The 17,547-nt window shown below is 42.6% G+C and overlaps 1 protein-coding gene and 1 pseudogene across 1 annotated transcript; both read left to right on the plus strand.

Annotated features, from left to right (window-relative positions):
• LOC112076554 (plasma membrane calcium-transporting ATPase 1-like) overlaps positions 1-3,010 on the plus strand; it is an 18,829-nt pseudogene extending 15,819 nt beyond the window's left edge.
• Positions 3,011-4,223: 1,213 nt separating this feature from the next.
• On the plus strand, positions 4,224-17,433 carry mest (mesoderm specific transcript). The gene is given in 15 exon segments (XM_024143298.2): positions 4,224-4,663; positions 4,665-4,750; positions 6,245-6,324; positions 6,603-6,609; positions 6,612-6,679; positions 6,978-7,115; positions 7,372-7,429; positions 10,056-10,096; positions 10,205-10,295; positions 12,043-12,072; positions 12,075-12,123; positions 12,693-12,769; positions 15,016-15,079; positions 17,236-17,291; positions 17,294-17,433. Coding segments are annotated over 15 exon segments (969 nt in total). The 5' UTR covers positions 4,224-4,598; the 3' UTR covers positions 17,353-17,433.
• Positions 17,434-17,547: the final 114 nt, after the last annotated feature.

A 17,547-nucleotide genomic window follows, 5' to 3' on the forward strand; every position in this document is an offset into this window, starting at 1 on the left:
TGGACTTTTTTTGTGTGATATTTTTTACTACTTTCACTACTACCACCCCCCCCTCAATGGTTTGTTGAATCCCGAGATGAGTTTTGAGGTGTGAAAGCCGACGGTAAGAGACATATGTCCCACGACCCATTAACTTTTGACTGGTTTCTTCCACCACTGAGTGCTCAGTCTCAGTCCGAGGAAAGATGGTAACAAAAGTGATCAGGGTTTGACGACACACCGATTGACTCTAGCCTCCYGGACTAGTCCTCACTGCATACTTGCACGTCTTGTTGAGAATTTCACAACAAAATCACTGGTGTTTTTTCATGTACCCCGTCCCAAACTCACCGCAATTGACCCATTTATTTATTTTGTCCATGGTTTGAACTGCAACTGCAATTGAAAATGCAAAATGTATATGTGTGCATGATTCTATGTTGAGACTGACTGTGTCCCCCTTACCCTCCCTCACCCAACAGATTCGGGTGGTGAATGCATTCCGCAGCTCCCTGTCCCCCTATGAGGGGCTGGAGAAGCCAGAGTCACGCAGCTCCATCCACAACTTCATGACCCACCCAGAGTTCAGGATAGAGGACTCGGAGCCCTCCATCCCCCTCATCGACGACACCGACGCCGAGGACGATGCCCCCACCAAGCGCAACTCCGCKTCCCCCCGCAACGTCACGCCTACCCCTCCTTCCCCGTCACTCTCGCCGACGCCCTCGCCCAACCAGAACAATAATGCAGTGGAGAGCGGCGGCAACAACCACCTCTACGTGGAGGGCAACAAGGCAGCAGGGACCCCCTCGGCCCCAGGGAGCCCCTTACACAGCCTGGAGACCTCCCTCTGATTCTGAGCCAACCCTCAGCCACTACTATTACCACCACAGCCACTTTTCTACCCACGACGAGGAGCTCGCCTCGGAGGAGGAGCGATGGCAGAGGAGAAGAGGAAAGAAGGGGTAGAAGGGAGAGTCTTCTGTAAGCTTRGAGCTTGTGCTGGACTGAAACGAGCAAACATTCTCGAATGTAGGGTTTGGTTTTGATTTTTTTATTTAATTAGAATTTATTTTTGTTCTTAAAAATACCCCTCTGGCAACGCGAGGGCTTCTTTTGTCTCCACCCCTCCCTCATTGATAACTTTTAAGTTGTTCTCGGTGCAAGAGGGGTGAATATAGACTCAGATTGAAAGTGACCTGTTTTTTTAATTGATATTATTTTAATGTGGGGGGTCCTCCTCCTGGCTTGAAGATCAGCTGTAAGAAATGAAAGACGACTTTTAGCTTCTCTTTATCTGAATGGTGGTGATATTTATTGTCTTTGGCCCTTGCTCATTCAGAAACTTTTTTTCTGCTCCATTGCTTTAAATTTAATTATTTTATGTTTTTGGAAAAAGCAGGTCTGTACAAAGTTTGTAGATACTTTTTTTCTGTTTGTAGAACGAAAAAGCTTCCTGCGTACGATGCAGAAAATCGACAGAGTAAAACATTGAATAAGAGGACTATTTCAGATACTGCTGTGTATTTTCAGGAAAAAAAAGGGTGTTTCTATTGAAACTGAAATATTTTTGCCTGCAATTTTTATTTTGCTATTTTTTAGATAAATAGAAATCTTCTAGCCAAACAGAAAACACTAAGGCTGTATAGCGAAGAGGTCCATTGGGGGTGGAGAGTTTCAACTGGAGAAAGAAGAGTAAGAACGCCCAGGGACTCTCCATTCACATTTCTATAAAATGTACTACGTTCATTGCTTTAGCAGTTTCAATGTTCCGTTTTTCTCGTTCACAGGGAAGCTCAAAAGTCCTGTTTCTCATTTAATTGTGGGTTAAGGGGAGGGGTATTAAAACCCTAGTATATTTGTTTTTTCACGTTTAAGAGTTCATAAAGGGAGTTTGTCAGTTGGTCATCACATTGAGAATCAGTTCTGTTTTTTCTTGTCTTTTTTTTCACTCAGCGAAACTTCAGTCCCTGCCAATGTACAATATTGACATTTGTTTACTCAGGCATAGAAAAGGGTTGAATTGAAAACGGATTCTATAAATTAAGAAAACATTTTAACTTCACATTTTTGGTCTTTAGGTAGTAAAATGTTGTATTGGTAAAAAATAAAAGCAAGTGGATTATTTTCATATTTCATTCAATTATTTTCATTTAGTTTTATGAAAACTTACATTTCCCCCAATGTATGGTTTGTTCACATTTGAAAAATCATCCCCCCCCCCCCCATAAGACTCCTTTTACAGTCATAAATGTTGCTGCATTTGATTTGTTTGTAGAATATTTTTGACACCTGATATACTGGAAAAAGTAAAGAATTGACACACATTTTTTTAAGACTAAAAAGACTAGGCATACACTGGTAACTGCACAGGGGTACTTTGTTTCATAACACCTCCCTTGGGAACATTTTTATACAGACAACCATACAAATTGTACCTTTGTATTTTTATGGAAACGCAGACGATAACTTTCAACCTACTGAACCAGAGTTTTGGGGTTTGACACAAATTACACATTGGAACATTTGGGGCGGKGTGGGGCACTCACTAAAAAGGGTTGTGATTGGTTCTGGTAGGAATATTTTTCTCAGGGTGGCAAATGGTATGAAATAAGAGACTAGGCTTTTATATAGGCATGTGGTCAAAATACTAACACATTTGTTAATGTTGTGAAGTAGCTTATCAGCTATGTTGGGTTGTTTTTGTTTTGGCAGCAGGGTGCAGATTCTGACTGTTAAATCCCTCACCTGTTTAGACCTCTCACCCAATCTTAGCTGGGTGTAGGGGGCCAAGAGAGAGGGGGGAAAGGGATATGTTCAGTAGTTGCTCAATGACAATTATATTTTGGGAAGAAGTTTCTTGTTTTTACCAAAAAAAAGCAGCTTGAAATTGCAAAAATGGGAAGAAAAAAGAATCCATACGTTTTTGTTCWGTAGATTCTTCCTATAACGGGAATGAATGTTTATCCATCTGTTTTATGGATTATTATTTTTTTATCYTAACATTTGGAAATAAAAACTACTTCATGTCTGTTTTTCTTGAGTAATTTAAATGATTATCGTGATTGGATTTACATTTGAAACTTGTCGAGTAATGTGTATGGTTTTTAAAAATAAAAAAATTGATATTTAGCCTAAATATAGCCATGTTTTTCATTTATCATGCGTAACAGGCCACCTTAAGGACTTAAAAAAAAAAATCCTAATCTGTATTTGGATGAAAATGGCTCATAATAGCCTGTGCATGCGCACATGGAAAAGTATTGCTCAAATCCACAAAATGGAATAGAAGGTTGCTGATGAAGGTTGCAATGACACACTTTCACGTGTGATGTGTAAGACGTGGATCACAGAGCTTTGCCGTTTCAAAATTACTTATTTGGGTTTTGGATCCTTCATGTTTATCTGTGCGCCTGCGTCTGAATGAGGTCTATCGCTGGTGGATATGTTTCTCAAAATGAAGTGAAATTGCAACAAAAAAAAGTTATTGGAACTTCGATAACATGTCGTTTACATCTAATGCAGATTTGGTAAAAAATAATAAATATACTTGTCCTTTTAATAATAGTATGATTCTGCTTATAGTGCAACACCCATTCTGTCAGATGTCTGCTTAGTGCTTCAGTTGTGTTACACTGCCATCTAGTGGTGAGTCTGGGTGGGGTTGAAAGATACGCGGAAACAAGTAACCCGCCACTAACAATTCGTCCTCTGGATGGCTGCAGATAGGTTATTTCCTCATGCATGAGAAGAAAAATATAGGATAATTTAATCATCATATATACCACATTCGCCTTGTCTCATTTTAATAATCAGCCCGTGATATTGATTATGGCACTGATAATCAGTAAGGTAACTTACGTTCCCTCTGGACTACTGTTCCATTGATTCATGCTATGAGTAGCCTTCCCTAGTGTAATTGTTGTTGTAATAGTCATATTCAAATCAGTATATAGTTTGTTACATGAAAGTGGACATTTGGAACGGGGCGCACGAATACAAAAACCTCAAACACAGGTGGCATGTATCATTGGCATGCTTATTGGACATCCACACCGACAGATGGCTCCTGAAGATTTAGCGCTCAGCACCCTGGCAATTCTCCATGCGACACTACAAAATAATACAATTCCCCGACCCTGCATTAATGCAGTGCACTGGGCCAAGGTTCGAAACCTACCCAGGTGACCCGGACGCACTGAGCACATAGGAATGACAGAACGCGTCTCGGCTGTAGGTAGGTACAGCACTGACAGTGCTCCGGGGCGAAAGTGTTATTTTAGTGTTAAGAATTAAAAATTCCAAAGGGTAGGCTAATGATTTATTTTTTAAAACATAATGATAGTATCGCTATTGTTGCAAGGAGACCGTGACGTTTACATGTAGCCCACTAGTTTGACGATATTCCAAAGTCTAGTTTTGCCGACTATGTTGCTTCAAGAATGTATGAATAGACAGTAAGTAGCGGGGTGTCACATAAAATGATCACACAATAGGTCTGTTACTTGTAGACCATTCATGTTAAAGGGTGATAGTAGCCTAAATGAAATGTCGTGACGTGACCCCAGTGTTTCTGCCAGAGTGCGGAATGCGAGACCGGCCCTCCTACCAAAGGAAAGATGAGGGAATGGTGGCTTCTTGTGGGCTTGCTGTGCATTCCTCTGCTGGCAGTCTACCTGCACATCCCCTCCCCAACTGTCTCCAGCCCTCCTGACCTGGCGCTCTGCCGGAGCATTCTTCACTTTCAGGAGCAACAATATATTCTACAGAGGTAAGATTTGGCATCAGTAAGAGTAAGATGGAGGGTAGGGTGTGTTCTCATTTGATTCAGGTTAAATACGTCCAAACATCATACATTTGAAATTGAACTTGCTTATGAATCCATCTCCCTAGCCCCTGCACATACCTGATAGTGGTGCACTGTACTGATTTTAAAGACTAATTGAATGTGTCATTGAACCAATTGCACTTTATGGCAGCGAGGTGTGGGGTCCACTTGCAAAACAAGATTTCCCCCAATGGGACAAACACCCCATTGAAACCTGAATGCAGAGTTCTGTAAGATTCACCAACATGTTCAGAGGAAAACTACAAACAGCACGCAGGGCAGAATTAGGCCAATATCCACTAATAATACAAACTAAACAAGAGCAATTAAGTTTTGGAAACATCTAAAATACAGTGACCCCTCTCATATTATTCCAAGCCCTGCAATGCCAAGAGTCCCTCATCCAGCTGGTCCTGGGGCTGAGGACCAGAACATCCAATCAGAATAAACCAAATTACAACAGTCAAAACTACATTACTTATTGGGAAACACAAAAGCAAAACGCAGTGCTATCTGGCCCTAAATTGACAGTACACCGCAGCAAACTATTTGACCATGGTTTCTGATCAAAACCTTAGAAAACCTTGACAAAGTACAGGCTCAGTGAGCACAGCCTTGCCATTGAGAAGGGTACACAGGACCTGGCTCCTGTAGAGGAAAGGCTGTGCAACCACTGCACCACAGCAAAACCCGAGACAGAGCTGCATTTCCTGACAAAATGTCAAAAATATATAACAATTTGAGTGGAATTACCCCAAATTTGAAACCCTTCTTCAAGGTTTCAAAGACCTCTCTGATGAGAGTAGGCTACCCGTCCTGTTGGGGGAGGACGCAGAGAGCTGTGGGTTGGCAGCGCACTACATTGCTGCCTGCCTATAGTTGAGGGACAGTGTCTGATAGACCAACACCTGCACATGTCCTCTATGCCATTGTTATTGTTCAATGTATGGTTATTTTGACACTTTATTATTGTTGTTACTGTTGTCACGTTGACAATATTATTTTAATTATGTTAATATTGTAAATCTCTAAAGTAAGCGTTTGGCAATATGTACTTTGTTAAGTCATGCCAATAAAGCACATTGATTTGACAGGAGCGGAGTAAGCATTTATTTCACCTGTCCAGTTGTCACACATGAATGTGGCGAAATAAAGAAACAGAGCTTTAATTAGCGTCTCATTACATTATTGAGATGCATGCAGTGATGCAGACTACTGTAGCCATCTAGTGGCTCCTTCATCAGTACAGTGAACAGTCTGGACTGCTAGAAGTTGGAGCCCATGTTCAGATCAGTCATCATTTGCACTTTACAATGGCAAGTTCCAAGCACCAGTTTTAGCCCTTTACTTTGACCTATGTAACATATTTTCGTGGTGCGTGTAGCAGGTCATGGTACGTGATGAACAATGTGTATGCTTTACTTTTTCCTCTACCAGAGACCTATGGTGCTGTAGGCAGCTCTGATGTGGTCATTCTCCTCCATGGCTTCCCTACCTCCAGCCTGGACTGGTACAAGGTACGCTGATGAGAGAAAGGCTTATCTATAAAATGTTATGCACAGATCAATTGGTTTGCTGGATAATTCTTATTCACACTCTCAGATGGTATATTGTCAACAGAGCCATGTTCAATAGGGCACACCGTAGCAATTGTTTTGCAACCGGACATGAAAACAAGCATCCCTTTTTGGACAAGTTCAGGTAGTACCCAGGTTCATGTCATTTTTTGTGCCTTATGAACATGACCCAGGTATCTGACAGGTGTCTGAATGCCAGGTGTGTTTCTGTCTTACAGATATGGGAGCCCTGAATCGGCGCTTTAACCGGGTCATTGCTCTGGACTTTCTTGGTTTTGGCTTCAGTGACAAACCGGTGAGTCGCAGGCTATGACAGACTTGAATTGTGGGCGAAACGGCCTTTGAGGCATCGGTTAGAATGCCAGGGAAATGTACCAGGGAGAGAGAGACGTACATATTAACCACAAACAGTGCCAACTGTAATGACAAAGCAAGCAAACAATTGCCATAACTGAGGAATGGCAAGTAATGCTAACCTATACACTACAGGAAAGTAGACCAGTAGGAAATTGCATGAACAAAAACATGATTGAAATATGCACATTTTGTTCTACTAAGGTGCTCACCTATACTGACATTTCTCCCTGACAGAGGCCCCCCGCTACTCCATCTTTGAGCAGGCTAGTGTTGTGAGGCGTTGGTGTCCCTACCTGGGTCTGACGGGGCAGAGGCTCAACCTGCTCTCCCATGACTATGGAGACACTGTGGCCCTGGAACTGCTCTACAGGTGAGCTCAGCACTGCTGCACGAAGTACAATGAAGTTGCCCCTAAACACTGAGCGTGTGTCAGTTTGCATTTCCAATACTAATGGTCAAGGTTGGGCTTGGAAGCCAATCCTGGAGGAACCATCATCACTGGAAACTCTGACATAATAGGGCTGCATCTCAATAGTCTAGTGTTTCCCTTCCATTACCCAACACAGGAAGGTGAAATATGGTGGATGCTATAGAGCTGTTCCCAACTGACCCCATCTTTGTATCTCACAGGATGACCACAACAGGACTGGACACTTGACCATCAACAGCCTCTGTTTGTCCAATGGAGGTAGAGTACAGTTTCAGACCTTTTCCCTGATTGGCTACAGGTAACATAAACCATACTTAAGTAAAATGTACAAAGCAAGCCAGACAAAAACATTTTAAAGTCATTAATTCAAGGTTGTAGAGCATCATAGCCAAATTATATCAGGATCCAGGTTAATACAGAGCTGCTAGCCAGGAATAGAAAAATAAGTGTTAAAGCTGCAACAACTCAGAAAGATGTAACAACCTTACCTAGTAGCCATGTAGTGACCATACCGATGGTACCCAGACAAATACACCCTGGGAAGACTCCAACCAGACACCACCTATAGCCTGGGAAGAACCATGGTTGTAGCCAAACAGAAAACGGATTATTCATGAAGTTGCGTCAATACTAAGAAATCATGAACATAAACCAAGAAGATATCAAAGACCTGACTGCTGGTTCCTGGTTGTTCTGCTCATGCCAAGGAATCTTGATAGAGCCGGGGCACCAATGGTGCAGTAAAGGGTCTTCTCCACCCTGGAAAAGACACCTCCCCAGGCTCTGGAACTGGAAAGACACCTCCCCAGCTCTGGAACTGGAAAGACACTCCCAGGCTCTGGAACTGGAAAGACACCTCCCCAGGCTCTGGAACTGGAAAGACACCTCACGGCTCTGGAAACTGGAAAGACACCTCACCGGGCTCTGGAACTGGAAAGACAACCTCACCGGGCTCTGGAACTGGAAAGAACCTACCGGGCTCTGGAACTGGAAAGACACCTCACCGGGCTCTGGAACTGGAAAGACACCTCACCGGGCTCTGGAATTGGAAAGACACCTCCACGGGCTCTGGAATTGGAAAGACCTCACCGGTCTGAACTGGAACACCTCCGGGCTCTGGAATTGGAAAGACACCTCACCGGGCTCTGGAATTGGAAAGACACCTCACCGGGCTCTGGAATTGGAAAGACACCTCACGGGCTCTGGAACTGGAAAGACACCTCACCGGGCTCTGGAATTGGAAAGAACACCTCACCGGGCTCTGGAATTGGAAAGACACCTCACCGGGCTCTGGAATTGGAAAGACACCTCACCGGGCTCTTGGAATTCGGAAAGACACCTCACCGGGCTCTGGAATTGGAAAGCACTCACCGGGCGACCAGTGTCGCGCTCATAGACGACCAGTGTCGCGCTCATAGACGACCAGTGTCGCGCTCATAGACGACCAGTGTCGCGCTCATAGACGACCAGTGTCGCGCTCATAGACGACCAGTGGTCGGCGCTCATAGACGACCAGTGTCGCGCTCATAGACGACCAGTGTCGCGCTCATAGACGACCAGTGTCGCGCTCATAGACGGCCAGTGTCGCGCTCATAGACGCCAGTGTCGCGCTATAACGCCGTGTCGCGCTCATAGACGGCCAGTGTCGCGCTCATAGACGGCCAGTGTCGCGCTCATAGACGACCAGTGTCGCGCTCATAGACGACCAGTGTCGCGCTCATAGACGGACCAGTGTCGCGCTCATAGACGACCAGTGTCGCGCTCATAGACGACCAGTGTCGCGCTCATAGACGACCAGTGTCGCGCTCATAGACGGCCAGTGTCGCGCTCATAGACGACCAGTGTCGCGCTCAGACGCCAGTGTCGCGCTTAGACGACCAGTGTCGCGCTCATAGACGACCAGTGTCGCGCTCATAGACGACCAGTGTCGCGCTCATAGACGACCAGTGTCGCGCTCATAGACGACAGTGTCGCGCTCATAGACGGCCAGTGTCGCGCTCAAAAGAGGGTGGAGAAAGATGGTCCTATCAACTGGGGAAGGAACAAACTAAATGTTAACTTCAGATAAGACTTCCAAAAACAATTCAAGCAAACAGTACTTTAATGTTGCTCTTACCTTGTTGATAAGGATAGCAATGAACAGCAAAGCAAGGAGGCACCTACAGACAGAGGTTGACCGTTAAACAACATACTCAATGTGATGAAAGTAACATTGCTCTTGCCACCATCTTACCCTGAGCCAGTACTAGCAGCCATGATACCCAATGAACAGTGCTGGTGAAGTGAGGAGAAAAGACTTGTGTATTTTTATGTTTTGTAGCGGACAACCTGTAACCAATCAGAGCCTGATTAGACAACGATGGGCAGCTGGTGTAAACTCACCTGTCTTGTCCGATTATTATAATTYATTTTTTTACTAAGACTGCATTTACACAGGCAGCCCAATTCGATATTTTTTTCCACTAAATCCTGCACAGAGTTGCTCACCATTGGTTTAACCCCTCATTCAAATCAGTGATTTTCTGTTCTTACAAATTCCTCTACTCCGAGTCATACACACTATACCACAATAGTTTCCTATGGGTTAGTGCTATKCGGAATCCTTGGGATGTCCCTACCCTAAACTCTTACCCCCTCAAACTCAACTCTGGACCTCGAAGCCAGTTCCACTGCATTTTTTCATTGTTCCCCWWAAKCCCRWKKKRWAKCKWTTTWAAKGTCCCAAGGATCATAGCAAGGACCACTTCATGTGTACAAAGTAGATTACRYGTCAACAACTTCATGACAAAGTGACACATTGCTTTGATAGCCTTTGTCTTACTGTTAACTTGCCATGTTTGGTTATGAAATATTTAATGTAAGTAAACAACTTTTTCTTGAACAGGCATATTCCCAGAAACACACCATCCCAGATTCCTTCAGAAGGTTAGTCAACATTTACTGMGGATATRCTGGATTATCTGACTGTTCTCTGAGCATTATGACTGCTTATTGTTGTTCTGTTGGATCATCGCCATGCTGTCTCCCACACAGCTCCTCAAGGACTCCAGCTTCCTCTCTCCGGTGCTGACCCGTCTCACCAACTACATGGTGTTCTCTAAAGGGTACATGCCTGTGTTCTCACATACTGTATACGTTTCCTCCTACTGTACACATCTCTTGAATCTTTAACATGGACACAGAAGAGACACATGAGCTCAAGCTATAACAGGGTTASAACAAGGGGCTCAGTCATTGATATCTTTTTTCATTGTGTAATTTGAATTATCTGCAGTCAAATACATTACCTTTARATGCACAGTCATACCTCAGTATTAAAGTTACAAGTTATGTTTGTTTATTATAATCTGACAACACCCTGTGTTTATGAATGCACTCTGCCACTCCAGATGGAATTTACGAACACACCCAAAGTGTCTATTTACGTTGTGTTCGTAAATTCGTAAATTCACTCAGTGCGCTCTGAGCGTTCGTAAATTCAGAGCACACTGGACGCTCTGGCCGAGGAGTACGGTTGATCCGAGCGTTCTGACCTCACAACGGCAGTCAAGCACCCAAGCCGTTGGCTAGCTACTTCCAGACAAAAATGAGAACCTCACTCTGACCATTTTACTCGCCCTTGCAGAGCTGGTTTGMCTGTTTTCATGTTATCCAGAGCATTGGTGACTGTGATGCTGGCAACAATTTAATTACGCATTTTTTGCCGAGATTTACTGGCACCGGCCATATTCAATAGGTGTTGAGGGTTTGTAAATGCATCAATTATTCTGCGCTCTGGTACACTCAGACGAGAGCGCTCTGAAATCGAAGTAGATAGCCAGAGTGAATTTATGAACACACCCATAGTGTTACATTTAACTGCCCGTGTCAAATAATGCATATTTGAAAACTAACGTTATGCCTACCTGTGTTGATTTCCATCACAGGAATATAACTTAGCTAGGCAGGCTAGGGCTGGGAAACTCGAGGAACTCTGATTTCAAGAGAGAATACTGTTGTGTAGAACGAATGAGACAAGATAAATTCTTTAAAATCTGCTCGGGTGTATGAGCAACAACTCCTCACATTCGTGAGCTAACATAACTGTTTAGATTAGGCATGTACGGTGGCTCCTGTAGGACATAAGGTTAATCAAAAGGAACACATTAATTCACAAGGGCACATAGCGAACATAACAAATACAACTGTTTGTTATGTAATGACCATTAAATTGCATATGCGATGCTGTGTATGTGAATTGACGCACTCTACTCTCGCACGCAAATTCTGACGGCGTGTCTCTGTGGTTTCGGCTTCATAGTAGTTTTCACATAAAGCTTTATATGTCAAATATGCTTCCCAAAAATAACGCGGTCGCGGTGGAAGAACGTTTATTTTGATTGGCGATTTTCGGCATTTGTCAGAGTGCCATCGGGTAATCTGATTTCCGACGTGTCCATGTATACATGATTATTAGAGATCGTTATTCTTGCAAAGCATGTAAACGTTTGAATCGAACTATTATATAATGACTATGCACAATAACCACATTAATGTGTGCATGTAACCGTAATGACATTTACAGTAAGAACATTGTTGTCAAGTTAACTAGGCACAAGTAGTACAGCTTTAGTTATGTCCATTCAGCTAAATTATAAACCCTCAACCATTTTTACTGTTTCATAGATGAACACATTTTATTTAAATGTTATGAAGGTATTTATATTCGCTGCAAAGCATAGCTGGCGAAACAAACAGTAAAAACATGGAGGATTAACGTTACCTAACCAGCACTCAACTGAGTTTGAGTGAACATATTTCATGTACTGTAAAGATGTAGCATTTACCCTGTTTACTCTTGGTTTCGTGTCAGGCTTGGGGACGTGTTTGGTCTTACACCCAGCCCACAGACGCTGATTCTTGGACATGTGGACAGGGGTCCGCTTCAATGATGGGAACCTGGTCATGGACAGGTACTGTACATACACTGTTTTCAGACCTCACTAGTCAAATACCTATACATACGGAATAGAGTACATTTACATTTAAGTCATTTAGCAGACGCTCTTATCCAGAGCGACTTACAAATTGGAAGTTCATACATATTCATCCTGGTCCCCCGTGGGATGAACCCACAACCCTGGCATTGCAAGTGCATGCTTACCAACTGAGCCACACGGGACCAGTAGTCACTAGACAGATCTCTGACTCATTTCAAACTAACATGGCTAGTCAAATTTGGTGTTATTTGATACATTGTTATAGGTGAAAGAAATTGATTTCAAAAATTATTTTAACCCAATCAAACCAAATTGCACTGAAAAAATTTGCAACATTTTCCATCTAAATTCTAACATACTGTATATAAACAGAGAATTGTTTCCACCTGCATAGATTATGCTGTTCAACGCCTTTGTACTTTTGTTTTGATTGAATTTATTAACATAAAGCTAGTTCCCCATTTCTCCCTATACAGTGATGGACTGATTGATCTGTGATTAATAGTGATGGTAATAAGATTGCATATCCCTTCTCCTCCTAGTATCCTGCAGTTTATTAACCAGAGGGACGAGCACCGAGACAGATGGGTTGGTGCTCTCACCTCTACTTTCATCCCTGGTGAGTACTGTCTGTCTAGTTGCTGAGCAATGATTGAAACATCAATGCCCGGTTTATGTGAAGTCTGCTACACAAGAGTGTCTCAAGTTATGATTGAACCTTTGATAACTGAATGAAAACAAAAMATATATATAATCTCATATAGATGAGTGATATACTGTGCCTTCAGAAAGTATTCACACCCCTGGACTTTTTCCACATTTTGTTGTTACAGCCTGGATTAAATGTAGATTTTGTGTCACTGATCTACACGCATTACCCCAATCCCTTTGTTATGACAAGCCTAAATAACGTATAGGATAACAATGTGCTTAACAAGTCAGATAATAAGTTGCATGGAATCACTCTGTGTGCAATAATGGTGGTAACAGGATTTTTGAGTGACTACCCCGTCTCTGTACACCACACATACAATTATCTGTAAGGTTCCTCAGTCGAACAGTGAATTTCAAGCACAAATTCAACGACAACGGCCAGGGAGGTTTTCCAATGTCTTGCAAAGAAGGCATTGGAAAACCTATTGGTAGATAAAAGCAGACTTTGATTACCCCCTTTGAGCATGGTGAAGTTATTAATCACACTTTGGATGGTGTATCAGTACACCCAGTCACTACAAATATACAGGCTTCCTTCCTAACTCAGTTGATGGACAGGAAGGAAACCGCTTAGGGATTTCAACATGAGGCCAATGGGGATTTTTAAACCAGTTAGAGTTAAATAGCTGTGATAGGTGAAAACTGAGTATGGATCAAAAACACTGTAGTTACTCCACCATGCTAACCTAAATTACAGCGTGAAAACAAGGAAGCCTGTTAAGAATAAAAATATTTCAAAATGCATCCTGTTTGCAATAAGACACTAAAGTAATACTGCAAAAGATGTGGCAAAGAAATTAACTTTTTGTCCAGAATACAAAGCATTACTTTTGGGCTAAATCCAACACATCACTGAGTACCACTCTTTATATTTTCAAGCATGGTGGTGTCTGCATCATGTTATGGGTATACTTGTCATCGACAAGGGAGTTTTTTAGGATATGAAAAAAATGGAATAGAGCTATGTACAGGCAAAATCCTAGAGGAAAACCTGATTCAGTCTGCTTTCTAACAGACACTGGGAGATACATCCACCTTTCAGCAGGACAATAACCTAAAACACAAAGCCAAATCTACACTGGAGTTACTTACCAAGATGACATTGAATGTTCCTGAGTGGCCTAGTTACAGTTTTGACTTAAATCGACTTGAAAAGTTATGGCAAGACTTGAAAATGGCTGTCTAGCTATGATCAACATCGAACTTGACAGAGCTTGAAGAATTTTTAAAAGAATAAAAATGGGCAAATATTGTACAATCCAGGTTTGCAAAGCTCTTAGACATACCCAGCAAGACTCACAGCTGTAATCACTGCCAAAGGTGATCATAGCATATATTGACTCAGGGGGTTGAATATGTTTACTTTCCATTACCACACATTAACATTAGAGTATTTTTGGATAGTTCGTTGACAAAAAATGACAAACCTATTTTAATCGCATTATGAAACACAAGAAAATTTGTAAATAGTCAAGGACTGTGAATCCTTTCTGAAGGTACTGTAATGACAGAAGGGCAATTGGCAGGAAGCTTTAAAGATAATGATGTACTGTCTGTCATTCATTCAACTCCATCACTGTTTGTCTATCTGTTGATGTTTAAGATAACGATGTACTGTCTGTCATTCATTCAACTCCATCACTGCTGTTCTATCTGTTGTTGTTGATTTCCTGCAATAGGTAGTTTTGTGCCTACTATGAACTGCACAAAAACAAGCTACAGTGCCATGTCAGTTAGTACACACTGAAGTTCTGAATGCCGTTGTACAGTGATGTAAGCGGTAAAACTCCCCTCTGGTTTAGACTATGAGGTGACCAGCGAGTCAGTCAGTGAGGCTAAGCTACTTAGCGCAGACTAATACCTCCCAGGAGTTTATTGCCATCTGTGCCCCATTAAGGTTAGCTGGTAGTGGCGTGATCGGTGTGATCCACACCTCCCTCCTACTACACATGGGCCCCATCCCCATAGAATCCTGTTCAACATCTCACCGCGAAGCGTTTCGGTGTGTCATCACTAGATGCATTGTAACATTTGATTGTTATGAGAAGGCATGTGGATTTAGTTAGATGCTAATTGACTAACCTGTCATTGAAGGCAAAAAAAAAGAAAATCCCACTCCTCCATGTCATCTCTCTCCTCCTTGTCTTTCAGTTCATATGATCTATGGACCCCTGGATCCAGTCAACCCTCACCCCCAATTCATCTTCCTTTACCAGTAAGTGCACCTCTTCCATACTCTTATCCAATTGACATGCATTGTTATTTAAGGTGTTAGTGAGAGTTTCATTCACATGCACTGGATAATTGCCATTCACTTGCATTGGGTAGTTACATTTGTGAGTGAGGAATATTCAATAGTTTTGCTAGGGTTGAGCTTGCATGGTAAATGCTGTCTTTCCATATGAAGAGTTGTCAGTATCATGTACAACCACATGATGGGGGTGTTTACGGTGAGTGTCTAAGGCACAATGTCCTCCTGTTTTTTCCTGTCTCAAATAAGGGAAAAGGGGATACCTAGTCAGTTGTACTACTGAATGCATTCAACTGAAATAGGATCTAATGTTTCRTCGACGTCTAAAACGTGATATTAATTTAATACAAATACACTTTCTATGGCGTGTCGAGCMTTTATTTTGTCSTAAGGTACATAAGGTAGTACCTCTTCTCTTGTTGTTGGCGCACAAGCCTGTGCATTCCTTCTAATGTCTGCAAAAATACCAGAAAGGGTATTCAAGCCCTACACACAGACAGAAAGTATATTGTAGAAGTATTTTTGGCCTCAAAGCTCAGTCCATAGGTTGTGTTGAATGTTAAATGCATCTTTGTCAGAGCAGTTTATCGTACCAACAGTAATTGTCACTGCCTTGCATCGCCATGGTCATGGGATCAAATCCCATCCAATGTTGTTTTTAACATGAACCTACTCTCTTCAGATGTCTACCTTTTAATAAGTGTTTCCTGGTTAGTGTGAAGGGGTCTGTGGCGCTGGTGGATGCTCCCTGCCTCACACAGATGAGTTTGCTGGTTGGAATCCCAGTCCCGGCTCTGGATTGAAGAGGACCACCCTTCATCTCTGAGATGGGGAGCGAAGAGGACAGAAGAGGGGGCATGGTCCCTGTATTCAGAGATATAAATGCAGATGGTTATGCAATAATTCACCAGAAACACCATGGTTAAATCTTAAAAAAATATATTGTTTAGTCTTTGCTTCTGCTTGCCTTGAACTCTACTCAATTCTCCCCTCTCGGTTGCTACCTTCCTCCACCACCATACTTGAACTGGTCCGTGTCAAGTTTCAGCTGGTCCGGTTTGATCATTTCTTTTGGACCCATCTGGATAGATCCTTCTTTTGACTCTCTCACCATTTGTCCAACCAACGCTTCGCACTGATAATTACCACCCCAGAATATCTTACGGTCCCTGCCAAGTCTTTCCCCATGGACTCTGCTTGGATTGGAGCCCACAACCTCTCCACTGAGAGACAGACGGCTTTCTCTTATGCCACCATCTTTCATGACGTCTTTGTCTCCTTCAACATAAGGTTGTAGTCCGAAAAAGCCGAAAACAAGTATGTTCTTTGTACCTGTCGGTCTGTAGCCTTCTGATAGCCTCTATGCTACAGGAGGATATATTGAGGCCATAAGCTTAGCTACAGAACCACTCGGGCTTTCAACCATTATCTTGCTCTGCAAACCAGTGACAATTCCACTCAGCCACAGCAGGATTTCGATAAAAAATATATTTTTTAACTTTAAAGTTACTCAACATTCAATCCAAAGCATCAGAGGGAAAAGAGACGAACCTTACTTGTGAATCAAGACACAATGCACCACCATTGGCCGTGAGTTGTGTGGGATTTGTAGAGACTGATGTAATGCACCACATAAGGGAAGATTTGAACCCACGTCTGACTCGATTGAAGATGACTGACCAGAACGAGAAAGTGTTGGCTATATAGAAATGTCGCTAAAATTGAAAATCATTACAGAAAAGGATTTCTATCAGCCTAATGGCTCTGTAGCTAGATTTCACATTCCAGTGTTCGGAATTGTAAACAAGGCTGCATGGAATTTCTCTAAATTGAACTCCGTGCAGCCATGGAATGTGCGCTTTAGGTATAATGCTAGGAGCTGTTGTGTTTGAACAGCTCTAATGCAATTCCACCACTATGCGGATGTCGGCTAAACAGGAACTGATTGATTAGAGCCCAGAGACAAATGCTTAAATTCTGTATTATACAGTATAGACAAAGTATTTGGTTTTCTGTATATATTCCCCCATTATTCATTTGGGTGTTACAGAACGCATGTATTCCTTTTGTATGAATAAGCCTCTTGTCCGTCCCAACCCAATGTTGTCATTGTCCTTCAGGAAACTGGTGCAGAGGTCTACTGTGTCGGTTCTAGATGAACACATCAGCCATTATCCCAGCTGGAGGACCCTACTGGCTTCCTCAACGCCTACTTCAGCTTCATCAACGCCTTCTGAGCCAACTCACCAGCATTAGACAATCTGAACTTGACATCTGCGAGCATAACTGGGTCATGTTCATTCGGGCTCAACGGGAAGGTTAAACAATTTTGCAATAGGAAAACAAAAACATGCATTACTTATTGGAGTTCAGCCTGTTTGTGTTTTCTTCTTGGTGCCTAATGAACACAAATTTTCACATCTCCCTTGTGG

This window comes from Salvelinus sp. IW2-2015, unplaced genomic scaffold, assembly GCF_002910315.2.
Source record: "Salvelinus sp. IW2-2015 unplaced genomic scaffold, ASM291031v2 Un_scaffold3837, whole genome shotgun sequence".
In the NCBI taxonomy this organism is placed as follows: Eukaryota; Metazoa; Chordata; class Actinopteri; order Salmoniformes; family Salmonidae; genus Salvelinus; species Salvelinus sp. IW2-2015.